Raw genomic sequence first — 13,885 nt, forward strand, 5'->3', positions numbered from 1 at the left:
TCTTGGCGAAGGTTGAAGATAGCAGTGGCTGCCGACGAGACTCGTCCTGGCTCCTCGAAAACAGTCCGGAATAACAGCACGAACCCCTGGAAGTCTTGGATCTAGTGTCCTTGACGTTCCCAGATAGGGTTTGCCCATGCCAGGGCCTTGCCGGCAAGTAGAGACACGATGAAAGTGATCTTGGTTCCGTCCGACGGAAATGCTCGGGCGTGCAGGGTAAAATGGATGTAGCATTGGTTCAGAAACCCTCGACACGTGCTGGCGTCTTCATAGAACCGAGAAGGTAATGGCAGCGAGAACCGAGGATCCGAGCCGAAACTGCAAAGAGGAGTAGCAGGAGGGTCGATCTGTGGAGCTTGCATAGAGGCAGGGAGAGGAGCAGCTAGCGTCCCTAGCTGCTGTGCCATGGAGTCCACTGCCACAAGAAGTTGATCCTGTCTTGCTCGGAGATCCTGCTGGTCTGCCTGCATGGCTTGAGAGGGTGGCATGCCCTTGAATTGACCAGCGGAGTCCATGGCCAGAGCGTACGGTCCTCATGAGGAAGTTTCTCTCCCGCTCTGGTCCCGCCCTCCGGAGACCGTCTTGAAATCCGGAAGTGAGTGCTGGCGCCAAACAGGAGGACGATGCTGTAAGCAACTCGTATGTCCATGGCCGTCGAGGGGTAAGTCAGAACGACGGGCCGTGGCCATAGACATTACAGTTGCCACTAGCGCCTCATTACTCAAGGCTAGCTCCGCTGCCAACGTACGGAAGAGGATAGCGTACTCCCCTACAGTAGATTCCCCTAGTCTGATAGTCAGTAACGAGGCCACTGCAGATGATGTTCGACCCGGTTCCTCAAACACAGTATGGAAAGTCTCTAGATAGAATAGTAAATTAGAGGATTCCGGGCCCTCTCGTTCCAAAATGGGGTTCACCCACGCCAGGGACTTGCCAGAGAGAAGAGAAATCACAAAAAGAAACCTTGGCCTTGTCAGAGGGGAAGAGATGAGCCTTTAAATTTGAAGTGGACCTTACACTAATTTATGAAGCCTCTACAGGTCTTAGCATCCCCATCGTAGCGAGGAGGTAGAGGCAGCAAAATTCCAGACCCAGAACAGGCAGGTGGATTGACAGGAGGTGGAGTAGGAGGAGCAGGCACGGGAGGAGAATCCAAATGGGCAGCTATGGAGTTAACAGCGAGTAGAAGCTGATACTGTCGTGCTCGGAGGTCATGCAGGTCTACTTACAACAATTGGACCGCAGACTTGGGTTGACCAGCGGGATCCATAGCCTGAGCATACTATCACGATTATGAGGTATGTAGACCCACTAGGCTGCTCCACCGTGGCGAAGTAGCAGCTGGCCAAACAAAAGACAAGAATACCGGGATAGGAGATTTGGCAGACACTGGTCTTGGCAGACACTTGGCGTGGCAGACACTTGGCACAGAAGAAGTGTAGTCGTCCGGGCCCATGGGCCGGCACGGACCGGGTACAGATGGTAAACACGATTCCGACACTAGACTTTTGCAGTGGAACAAACACAATTACTGTATACGGGAATACAGGATACAACTAAGGGACCATTTGCTAAACGAACATGGGAAGACACAACAACGCTCAGGCAAGTAGGAAGAGGGCAGTGTACTTTTTAAAGTCCAGGGTGCGTTGGGATAGGATAGGGTTGATTTTCCAGGCAGCAGCCGAGGGCAGTATAGTCTGCCGGTGTCTCACAGGAGGGAGACACCGACACAAGCTTAAGGGTCTGAAGTCACGACCATTGGCTGGTAAGTAATGCCGGAAGTCCGCCACCATGGCATTACAATAGTGAAGACGTAGGCCTTTTAAACTTTATAGGCCCTGTACAGACAAAATTTAAACCAAGTGTTATCCTTCCCCGGATTAAACAATGAGTTAGTACAGCAAAAGGTGAGGGGATGGCGGCGCTCCTCGGAGACTATTATGAGGTGGTGAAGTGTAGATCGCCGGCTGCCACCCACTGCAGTCCCTTGGTGCTAAATCCTTAGTACCTGGGACAAGGTGAGAGTCAGAAGGTGAAGAGAAAAAATGCAGTGCAATTACGGGTATCGGCGCCAGGCTGAAGAGGATCAGGAACTGCGTCAAGTGCATAGGATCTAAGAGATCTTTTATTGAGAAGACGACGCGTTTCTGGACCGGACTGGTCCCTTTGTCAGGTCAGTATACAATAGTTGCACGTGTAGTGTGCACATATATATGCAGTAAAAAATACCAGGAACACACTGGTGCACAACACTTCAATTTACATACAAAATGATCAAGAGCCGTTACAGGATGACAGATCCTTCGTAGCTTCAAAGTTAAAACATCATGGTTTATACAGATATTATATGTTATTTTCACATATTCACATGTGTTCTTAAACATTTGTCATGATTGTGTACATTCTGTTCTAGCATCATGTTTTTCACATAGATTCTCATGCACCTTTTTCTCAAAGCCGTTTTTGAGCTGTTATACTTTAATGCTTTAAAGTGTTGCCATAGTATCATGATGTTTATATTCATTCACATATGTCAGCAAAAAGTATTTTAACAAATAAAGACATTTTGTTTATTTGTACGTGATCTGCAGTATGCAACCTGCTGTTTAGTTGCGGTGCATCTAGGGATGCACGATGCATTGAAACTTCGATACTGTTTCGATACTCTGCATCCCCAAACGGTTCGATACCACTATTTCCTGTATTTCGATACTTAGCTGCGCAGCCGCACAGCTAAGTATAGTAATACATGAATGTATGAGAGCGAGGCTGCGGCTGTGTAATACAGTCATTGCCGCGCTCCTGAGTCCTGATAACAAGTGCGCGCCGTCAGGATGATGCGATGCAGCCAGCGCTGCGATAACGAGTGGCGGCACTGAAGACAGAATATAGCGGGCGCACTGCAAAACACCCCCATGTTCTGTCTTCAGTGCCTGAACCGTTGCTCATTAGTGCAGCGCCGGCCGCATCACCTCATCACACAGCCGCAGCCCCCCTCTATAACGGCGGAGATCAGAGAAACCTCTCATCTCCGCCGCTATTCCCCTGAATGCTGCTATCAAAGCGGACAGCAGCATTAAGGGGAAAAGAAGGGGGGGATGCCCATGGATCGCGTCACAGGGAATTCCTGTGACGCGATCGAGGGCCATACCATATATGGGCAGACAGCTCAGGGTCTATTGACGGACTCCAGGGCTGTCTTACCATATTTCTTGTTGTTAGGTCGTACTTGGGTATGTCCTAACAGCCTGTGTACTGTACGTACACAGGCTTATGTACTGGCATATAGATATAGGTCAGTACATTAACGTTTAAAAATAAAAGTAAAAACAAAGTAATGTTAAATTTAAAAAAAAAATACACATACACCTTTTTTACAATGAACATTAAAATAAGTCTCAATACATAAAATATACACATTCACTAATGGCGCGCACGACAATTTTTTGCGTCATTTATGATGTGTACGCTGTAAAAAAATAAAATAAAAACTGCTTTCTTTCACTTATTATTGTGGGGCACGAGGTGTGATGACTTTAACCTCCATGTTCCTCACATTAATAGTAATTAACCCCATCATGTACCTCGCACATTAACCCATTATGACTGAGAAACATGATGGGGTTAATTACTATTAATGTGAGGCACATTCAAAATTCATCACACCTCGCGCCTCACATCAGAAAACGGAAGAACTTTTTTTTTATTACTGTTGGCAAAGTATCGAAATTGGTATCGAAATCGCAATACTAAACGAAGTATCTGTATCGAAGTCCAAATTCTGGTATCGTGACATCCCTAGGTGCATCTGTGTCTCTTTCCATAGTGATCTGATCCTTTTTTCACCAAGTTATCCCTTGATAGAGGAACATTTTGGGGGTAGAGATTAAGATTTTCATTATTTGTGATTAGATGGCATAAAAAGATGTTTATAATACTTTGGAAAAAATGCCAATGTCAAAAGCCGTTTTTTTTGTATTACTTGAAGTACTGGTTTTTTGATCAAATCAGAAAAAAAAATAAATTATAAAAACCTTTGGATTTCTCCATACACAAAACTCATAAAAAATTGTTGCTATAAGATAAATTTTACAATTTCAATAAAAAAAAAACTATCAGTTTCATTATATTCATTTTGTATAGAATTATGAGAATATAAGATTGCAGACGGTCAGGTTTTTTTTTTATCATGCTTCTACTACATGCATTCCGAGTTAATTGTACTCAGATATTTGGGGCTAAAAGGTATAAAAATATGTATGTAAAGGGGATTCCAAATGTAGGGTATATTGTTTAAAAGACCTATATGGGTGATGTCTAGATCAAAACCTTGTCAAGTGGAGTGTATACCATACGTACAGTTTACGTTGAATATTAATATTGATCATAGTACTATATTCGTACTTTCCCTTCTTACCTATACAGTAAAACCTATGTGTTGTGTTTGAATGACATGTTTCAGGGTAGATTTTTAAAAGTCATTAGTATTCTCGATCGTTTAAATCCGGAAGGATTGAATGAAACTATGATATTTATAGATCCAGTACGCCTCCCGTTTTTTTAGGGAGGAGAACCTATTATTGGAGGTATTGGGTATGTGTTCCAGTGGTGTTACTTTTACTGAAAAAATTCCCTCATGTTCAAAGTGGAGGTGTCTAGACTTTTTTTTTTCTCTTCACCTCCGGATTAAACAATATCCTCTATCCGAAGAAGCAGAGGAGGGCATAGCCCCAATTATAAATCTGGAGAAGAGAGGTGTTATTTACCAAACTAGCAGTACCTGTAACACACCTATACTTCCTGTAAAGAAAGGGCACAATGGGGAAATTTAGGATGGTGGAAGATTTGGGACCAACTAATCAGATAGTGGATGCTGGATTTCCTGTAGTGCCAACTCCTGCCACTATTCTATCCAACATCCCACCCTCAGCTAAATACTTTTCAGTTATAGATCTCACTGCTGCCTTCTTCAGTATTCCTTTGCATCCTGACTCCCAGTATTTGTTTGCATTTACTTTCCGGGGTAAACAATACACGAATACTAGACTTCCCATGTGGTATTGTGAATCTCCATCAGTTTTTAATAGGATTGTACTGATGGATCTTGCTAATTTACCCTTAAAGTGTATTTTGATCCAATATGTCTCGATCTGCTTTCATGTAATGATACCTTGGAAGAGTCCAAGAAAAGACAGACTTTTGTTACTAACAAGCTTAGCTGAAAAAGGTCACAGGGTCAATAAACAAAAGGGTTCAATTATGCCGGACAGAAGTATTGCATCTCGGGCAAAAGATGTCACATGGGGAAAGGACCTTAACATGGCAAAGAATTCAAGCTGTACTACAGACACCCTTGCCCCAAACCGTAAAAAGCTTGCAGCAATTTTTAGGCCTCAAAAATTAATGTCGGCCTTGGATACCTGATTTTACCTCTTTAACCGACCCCTTGTCCAAATTGTTACAAAATGCTCTTGCTGCAATGCGACAGTTAGCACGTGCTATTTGATTGCCAACTAACTGTAGTTAAGTTCGCTGCACATACAGGGGGGGGGGAGATATATCTAGAGCAAATATGCTGGCAGATAACTCTATATAGGAAGCAGTTTGTATGGTAACGCCATACCCCATAGTGCTGAAAATGTCATTGAAATCTTATTCTGACAAAGATCTGTCTATCTAGATGTTGATAGAGGCACAGGATTTAGCACGAGTTGCTGAAAAAGAAATATGGACGGATAGGAGAGGACAAATAGACAAATTAACTGGAGTGTACGAGTTATAAAAAGGTAAAGCAATTTTACCAGAGAGTATATTACAATACTGCTTGCAAAAATTACATCTACCCACACGAGAGTAAGAATTCATTGCATTGTACATTGCTATCTCAGACACCTGGTTTGTCCCCGAGTTAAGTGCCAAAATGTCAATATCTTCGTCAGTGCAGTATTTGTCAAACATATTTATCTCAACCTACGCAACAAGTTATAAGGGCCAAAATTCCTAAGCCCAAAGGCCCTTTTCAACATCTGCATATGGATTTTATTGACATAGGAGATATAATACAAACTTACTGATATGTACTTGTGATAGTGTGCCCATAATCTAGATGGTTAGAGGCTTTTCCACGCGTAAAAGCAGATGCAAAATCAGTTTTGGAATATTTCCAATATTAAGATCAGATAATGAGCTCCATTTTTCAAATTTAGTAATGGCAGAAGTGTGCAAGCAATTGGGTATAACACAAAAATTAATCACCTCTCATCATCCTCAAAACGAATGGATTTTTGGAGAGAATTAATGGTTTACGTAAAGCTAGGCAAATTATGTAACACCACCAGGAAAAATTGTCTATAGTGCTGGTCTTTGTTTCAGGATTAGCATTATTGTTGATATGTAATGATTTACATATGCATGGATGTTTGGAATATCTAACCTTAGATTTAGAAGCATCAATAGATTTAGAAGAAATATTGTTGACCTTGATAACATTTTAGAATCAAGTGGTAGTAATTATTTTGAAGAACATTTGTGGTATAGACATATGAAACATGTTTTCAGCAATGTGCATATGTATCCTGTTACGTTTGTCCATTATTGCCGCATGCAGCAAGAATGGAGAAATCGATGGGGTCAGAAGAGATGAGTGAACTGGATATTGAATGTTTCTTATAAACATGCATTTGTAAATTAGGAGGTCAAATTCAACCATATGAGACAACAGTAGAAAAAGCAAGTGAGGTTCCTATGTTAATGTCTGCATTTGGAGCCTCACAAACTCCTATGTATAAGTGTACAACTCAGACTGATCATGACACTTCTGGGTATACAACCATGTTAGTGGTTATAGGTAATTATTTTGAAGTTAATGGGGGTTTCCTTATGCCAGTGGTTTGACTTGCGCAGGCCGACTCTCTGGAACTTCACTTCTAACACTAGTTTGGTGAATAGTAATGACCAATGTGATGGAGTATGGAGAGAATATGTAACATCAGTAACTTGGGAGTAAGGATCCAGAAGAGAAATGTCTCAAAGTCATGGCAAAGAGGGAATTCAATGTTTGTTATCATAATAATGAAAAGGGACAAAAGTTAGGGAGGAATTCCCATTGTAAATGGAATAGATTTGAACATTACCTGAGTTTAGGAACAGCTATATTAATGGATGTGTACTGGCAAAGTGGTAGTACGGTATATACCAGACTCCCTGGAGACTGGTCGGGTGTGTGCTCAATAGTAACATTAATCCACCCTTTGTTGGTAATCCCTAAGCATGTGTGGGTTCCAGGTAAAAATGTGTGAACAGAAAGAAATCCATATTTTGCACTGGGAGATTTCCCAGATGACTAAGATCTTTTCAAGAGTTGAACTTTTTTTTGCAAGTTGGTTGATTCCCGGATTACAAGCAGAAGCAAATGTAAAATTGATACAGGAGAAAAGGTATGAACTTTAAAAATTGATTAACATTATAGATGAAGCTTTGAATGCCATCAAGAAAGAACTAAGAGGTCAGAGACGGACAGATGCCCAGATCCGATATGCTCTGGATATGATACTTGTATCCCAAGGAGGAGTCTGTGCAGTGATCGGAGATTCTTGCTGTACATTCACCCAGCTAAAATTGACGAGCACAATGGGACTCTTGCTAAGGCTATTGATCACCTCCACTTGTTGGGAAAACAGATGGTTGATAAGGCAGGGGTCACAGGTGACTGGTTTTGTTAGGGTGCTCTCTGAATCTACCCTCCTGGTTTCTGCCATTGCTCAAGACTGTTATGCTTGCTTGTGCCTCATTACTACTATTATGTTGTGTTGGACTGTTGTTATTTTCAAGCTACCAGCGATTATTCTTCAAAGCGACTGTGAAGTGTGAACTTTGCTCACTTAATGAGGATATTATCAACTGAACGAAAGTATAATGAAATTACAATTGGTGTTATGTGTACGTGTGTTGGGGATTCCAACAACAGGGGAGAATGAAGGGGAAAATTCGATTTTAGCCGCTTGTTATGCTATGTATTACATTCTCAGATTACATGGGCAATCAGCCACATTCCAAGGTAGGGGGTAGACTACTCCAATAAGAATGATTAGGTAGCATTCGGACAGGACAAAGGGGTTTGTTTCAGTGAGACTGACGTGAACCATTTGTTGATCATGACCACTAGAGAATCACAAGCTGTGAATGCATGTATTTGTCCAATGGGATAAAAGGTATTGATATTAGACACACAATCGGGGTAAGGATTTGATGTACTACTCAAAGTGTAAATGTAGAGGGGCCCCCCCTCTGTGAGAATTAAATCGAAACTGCTATATGTGGTAATGCTCCCGGCTGTTCGTGAATAAAATTTTCTTGAAGACTCGTTTCAACAGGTGTAATGTTTCAGAACTACATGATGATTGGGTCTAGTTCACATGCTGAAGTCAGTGTGGAGTAAGGTCCATGGCGCTTTGGGCTCAGCTGCCCTTCGTGCTAAACGCAAGTTTGATCCCCACCGCAGGCAAAATAAGTTCAAAGTGGAAGATAGTGTGGTTGTCCACCAAAAACATCCTGTTAAGACAACCATGTGGCAAGTTGGGTCTAGATTTATTGGTCATTTTAAGACAAAATATTCCAGTTTCCTTTGTGTTGGATTTACAACAAAGCATGAGAAAGGTCTTTTCATTGTTCTCTTCTTAGACCTGCGTCTACTTCCAGAAGGGCGATCCGTAGACCACCTCCTGTTTTAGTCCATGGTCAGCCTGAGTATGTGGTCCAGGGGATCCTTGATACGAAGTGGCGTGCCAGACAACTCCATTAGCTTGTTGATTGGCGGAGCTATGGCCCAGAGGAAAAGTCCTGGGAATGGCTAGAAACATCCATGCTGATAGATTGATAAGAGCCCTTCAGCAGCCAATCCAGATAAAACCAGGATTAAGGGCTCATCAGCCCTCCTTGAAGGGGGTGGTAATATGCTAATCAATGATTTCTGTTATCTCTGTGTTTGGGATTTGCTAGGCAATGCCTTTGGTCTGAGTGTGGATTTGGTCATCATTTAGCTTTGCCTGGTTAATTAGGGCGAAGTACTTTTCTTGGCCCTATATATACACACTTCAGGTCTGGATTACTCAGGTGCTGATTATATTGCTTCTGGCATGTGCAATACTCTCCGGTTCTAGTTGGTGACGTTTTTGTCTATGTGTTTGTTAGTACTGTGAGACCTGTTGGTCTTCTGAGAGATCTAGTTTTGTATAATGGGTTCTATGTGTATCCTGGGACCAGTAGTATCCCCGATTTTTTTGCCTTTCCTGTGCATTGGGTCTGCTGCCAAACGGTTCTGTATTATTCACAAAGGGTCAGTGAGTGCTGTTCTTGTCCTCTTTCTATTCATCTGTTAAATGTTTTCATGCTATTCCTCTGCGATCCACTCCATTTATGCGTCTCCATCTTCTACTACTTTCAGTTTTCAGTTCCACTTATCCACTGGTGAGTACTTGTGCCTTTTGTTTTCTGTCAGTGTTGATACGTACTTCACCCAAGTCATTGCGATTGTCTGGTGTTGAGGTCTTGAGCACTACCAGCGGCGTAACAAGCGATAAGGCAGAACCTCACCCTAAAGTGTACTTATTATTCTGGATGAGGATTCTGAATAAGCTGTCATGTGTGTGTGAACATGAGAAATAACACTATTTTTAACCATTACAGGACTTGTATCTTGCATTATTCACTGGTTTCCCCCAACTGTAGGGTGTCTCTCTATTTGTCAGTTTTCCCTAAATTCAGCTCCAGAGTGGGCCGAGGCTAGCTGCTTTGTCCTCTCTCATACACAGCACACATGGAGAAGAGAGTATCGGGCTCCTCCCTCTCGCGCTCTCCGTCGCTCACAATTAGAAGCCACATGGAGGACATTATACAGCAGTACTGAGCAGTGTAGCGGAGAATCGAGCACTGGGGTGAGATATAAAACTTACTACAAGCAGAAGCAGCATGGAGGACAACATACAGCGGTACTGAGCTGCGTAGCTGTGAAAACAGCACTGGGGTGAGATATAGCATTAATAGAAGTAGCATCTGTTTGTCTCTCTTTGCAGCAGCTCCTTCCTCCACCCTCTCCATAGACTTCCATGGTATGTAGCTGTAACCTGATCTCTTAGTGTACAGACTCCTGTGTATGGATTTTATCAGTGAATTCAGAACAGAAGTCAGAAAGGGATGAGGGAAGAAGTCTGAAAAGTGGAGGACATTTTTTTTTCTGTAGTAAGGTCAATTACAAAGTTTCTTAGCTGCACTTATACTATTGATTTATGGGGGAAATATTTTTTAAATGAGAGTTAATCTGCAAGAAACCTCTAAAGTCACTTTATAAATTAATTATTACTGACCTGTGGTAACACCTCCTGGAATTTCCTCCTCCACTTCACTCTTACATAGTTGATCGACCCTCACCCGCTCTTCTTCTGCTTTATCCTCCCCTTTAATATTAGTCAGATCTTCCCCCTGATTTCACATATGTAACAATTCAGTACAATACATCAGAGAGTGCGAAGAATCTAACAGATCAACATAAGAAATCACCAAAATCTATGACCCCCATCTCTGACCGCAGGACCAAAAAGATCCACACCACCCCTATGTAGATCTGGTATAGGGCTCAGCTTCATCTACCTGATGATTCTCTGGGACATTGTGATTTTCCTCTGGACAGTCCTGGGAATAAAGATGACTGGTACATCTCTCTGGTGGATTTCTCCTACTGGATCCATCTGTAGGAAACAAACAGTGACTGAATACATGACTACTGTATATCTGTCTATATATCAGACACTTCTTTCAACACCTGCAATTCCATGTTTATCTTTGGCAAATGAGATCCATTGGCGTCGCAGGGGAAAGACGGCTTTATACGCCAATATAATATTCAACGTACACACTTGAAAGCCGCAGAGCGCATCCATTTTAAGAGTGCCCTGCTAGGCCAAAAAATGCCAAGGCGTTAACTGCTTATTAGCGCCTTAAACACCAATCCATTATTTGCCATAAGGACCAAGATCATTTTTTTGTTTTTGCCTCCTCACATTCCATCAGCCATAACTTTTTATTTTTAAGGCTGCACAGTAATGCTCACCAGAATCAGTTGTGCAGCAGGCACAACACTAGAATAAGTTTGTTTGTGAATTCAGGTAGGGTCTGCGACTGCTGCTCCACCCTGCAGGCCTCTAGCATCGGGTACAATTTACCTGAGGAAGAGCTCAGATCGTCCTTGAGATGAGTTGTACGTTCCTAATAAATCTTTTTATACTTATCTATAATAGCACTATTTCTATTTTTGCAGATGACACCAAGCTATGTAATATAGTTCAGACTATGGAAGATGTTCATGAATTACAGGCAGATTTAAACAAACTAAGTGTTTGGGCGTCCACTTGGCAGATGAAGTTTAATGTAGATAAATGTAAAGTTATGCATCTGGGTACCAACAACCTGCACGCATCATATGTCCTAGGGGGAGCTACACTGGCGGATTCACTTGTTGAGAAGGATCTGGGTGTACTTGTAAATCATAAACTCAATAACAGCATGCAGTGTCAATCAGCTGCTTCAAAGGCCAGCAGGATATTGTCGTGTATTAAAAGAGGCATGGACTCGCGGGACAGGGATGTAATATTACCACTTTACAAAGCATTAGTGAGGCCTCATCTAGAATATGCAGTCCAGTTCTGGGCTCCAGTTCATAGAAAGGATGCCCTGGAGTTGGAAAAAATACAAAGAAGAGCAACAAAGCTAATTAGGGGCATGGAGAATCTAAGTTATGAGGAAAGATTGAAAGAACTAAACCTATTTAGCCTTGTAAAAAGACGACTAAGGGGGGACATGATTAACTTATATAAATATATTAATGGCACATACAAAAAATATGGTGAAATCCTGTTCCTTGTAAAACCCCCTCAAAAAACAAGGGGGCACTCCCTCCGTCTGGAGAAAAAAAGGTTCAAGCTGCAGAGGCGACAAGGCTTCTTTACCGTGAGAACTGTGAATCTATGGAATAGCCTACCGCAGGAGCTGGTCACAGCAGGGACAGTAGATGGCTTTAAAAAAGGGTTAGATAATTTCCTAGAATAAAAAAATATTAGCTCCTATGTGTAGAAATTTTTCCTTCCCTTTTCCCTTCCCTTGGTTGAACTTGATGGACATGTGTCTTTTTTCAGCCGTACTAACTATGTAACTATCTACACAACGGTGACAGTACCCAATCTGTTCCTGCCTTCTTCCGATCACTTCGGATGTCTTACATAGTTATTTGAAGCCTTGTTGTTTGTTGGACAAGTCGTATATTTTCTTAGGAATCATTTTCGGTGAAATACATCCTGGTGCTTTCTCTTTTCCAGGTCATCAGACCAGGTCAACTGCTATTGCTCCATGGTCCAGTTCTGATGCATGTGCCCATTGTAGGCAGGGCCGGCGTTAGGGGGGGCAGACTGGGCAATTGACCAAGGCCCCCATCCTCTTAGGGCCCCTTGCTCACTATAGCAGCCACAGCAGCTGCTACTGGGCCCGAGGCATGTGGGGGCTCGCGCCACCCTGCATATAACATTTATGGGCTAGGTTGCATAGGCCCCCTCATGCCAGGTGGAGTCGCTAACACAGGAGGGTGCCCCAGTGCTAGCGACAGCCATACTCAATTATATCTGCGTCCTCAGGACGCAGATACAATTGAAAACTATAGGCGGCAGGCTACGTTAGGCCTGTAGCCTATAACGCGCTGTGACGACTCCCTGCGCAGGCTGGCGTGATGACGTCACTGCACTATGCTGGCCTGCACAAGCGTCACACCCGGAGGTTGTGGAGCGCTCTGTTAGTCGCGGGATCAAGATCTAATTTTTGGGGGGGGGGGGGGTGGGGACTGTTTGGCGCTATATAAAATAGGATGGGAAGATGTGTGGCACTGTATACAAGGGGGGCTGTGTTGCACTATATACAAGGGAAGGGGGCTGTGTGGCACTATATACAATGGAGGGGGGTGCTTTGTGGCACTATACAGTGGTCTGGGACAGAAGGAGAAAATTAGGTAAAAGTGAACGACTACTCAGAGAAAATATCACCTGTGAGTCACTGGATACAAATTTGCTGTAATCACTTATATCTTCTGCAGAGCTCCTGTGTAAAACTGGAATTTACCACTATATGGTCACTACTTGGTGGTAACATTGGTCTTTGTATAAATGTTTTTATTCAGTAACAGTAAGGGGGTATTATTCAGTCACAATGTGTTTATGGTGTGGTGGTATTATTTGGACGTTATATTGTATTATTATCGGTAATATTGGTCTTAGAATAGTGAGTTGTGTTCAGTAAAAGTATGTAGGTAATAGGTAAAGGGATTTTCCAGCCAATAAAAATTGATGGGTCGGGGTCCGACTACGGGACCCCTGCCGATCAGCTGTTTAGAAGGGGCCGCAGCACTCATATGAGGGCCGCTTCCCCTTTATTTCTTCTTGCTCACTGTGAATCTTCGACATGCATTTAGCGGGGATTCACAGGTATTGCAGACTTTTCTCCCATTGAAATGAATAGTGAATGTTTCTGATTTCACTTTACAGAACTAATATTTCGTGGCATCACCATTGTTGCTGAGAACTGCTTGACATCTGTGTTGCATGGAGTCGACCAACTTCTGGCCCCTCTGAACAGGTATTCCAGTTCAGGAAGATTGGACGACATTCCACAATTCTTCTGCATTTTTGGATTTTGCCACATTTTTTATGTCACCCCCCAAGTTCTCTATGGGATTGAGGTCAGGGGATTGGGCTGACCACTCCATTACCTCAATCCTGTTTGTCTGTAACCAAGATGTTGTTCGCTTACTGGTGTGTTTTTGGTCATCGTCCTGTTGTAACACCCTTTT

General features: G+C 42.7%; 2 protein-coding genes across 2 annotated transcripts in view; one reads left to right on the forward strand and one right to left on the reverse strand.

The window, feature by feature from the left end:
* LOC142655905 (uncharacterized) overlaps window positions 1–13,885 on the forward strand; it is a 523,874-nt gene that overhangs the window by 176,124 nt on the left and 333,865 nt on the right. The window lies entirely within an intron of this gene.
* LOC142659738 (uncharacterized) overlaps window positions 1–13,885 on the reverse strand; it is a 76,462-nt gene that overhangs the window by 37,543 nt on the left and 25,034 nt on the right. The window contains exons 7-8 of the mRNA XM_075836205.1: window positions 10,648–10,745; window positions 10,365–10,479 (exon numbers count right to left, since the gene is read on the reverse strand). Of these exons, the coding sequence (XP_075692320.1) occupies window positions 10,365–10,479; window positions 10,648–10,745 (213 nt within the window). The remainder of the gene's footprint in view (window positions 1–10,364; window positions 10,480–10,647; window positions 10,746–13,885) is intronic.

The sequence above is a fragment of the Rhinoderma darwinii genome, chromosome 1, assembly GCF_050947455.1.
Source record: "Rhinoderma darwinii isolate aRhiDar2 chromosome 1, aRhiDar2.hap1, whole genome shotgun sequence".
Taxonomy (NCBI): domain Eukaryota; kingdom Metazoa; phylum Chordata; class Amphibia; order Anura; family Rhinodermatidae; genus Rhinoderma; species Rhinoderma darwinii.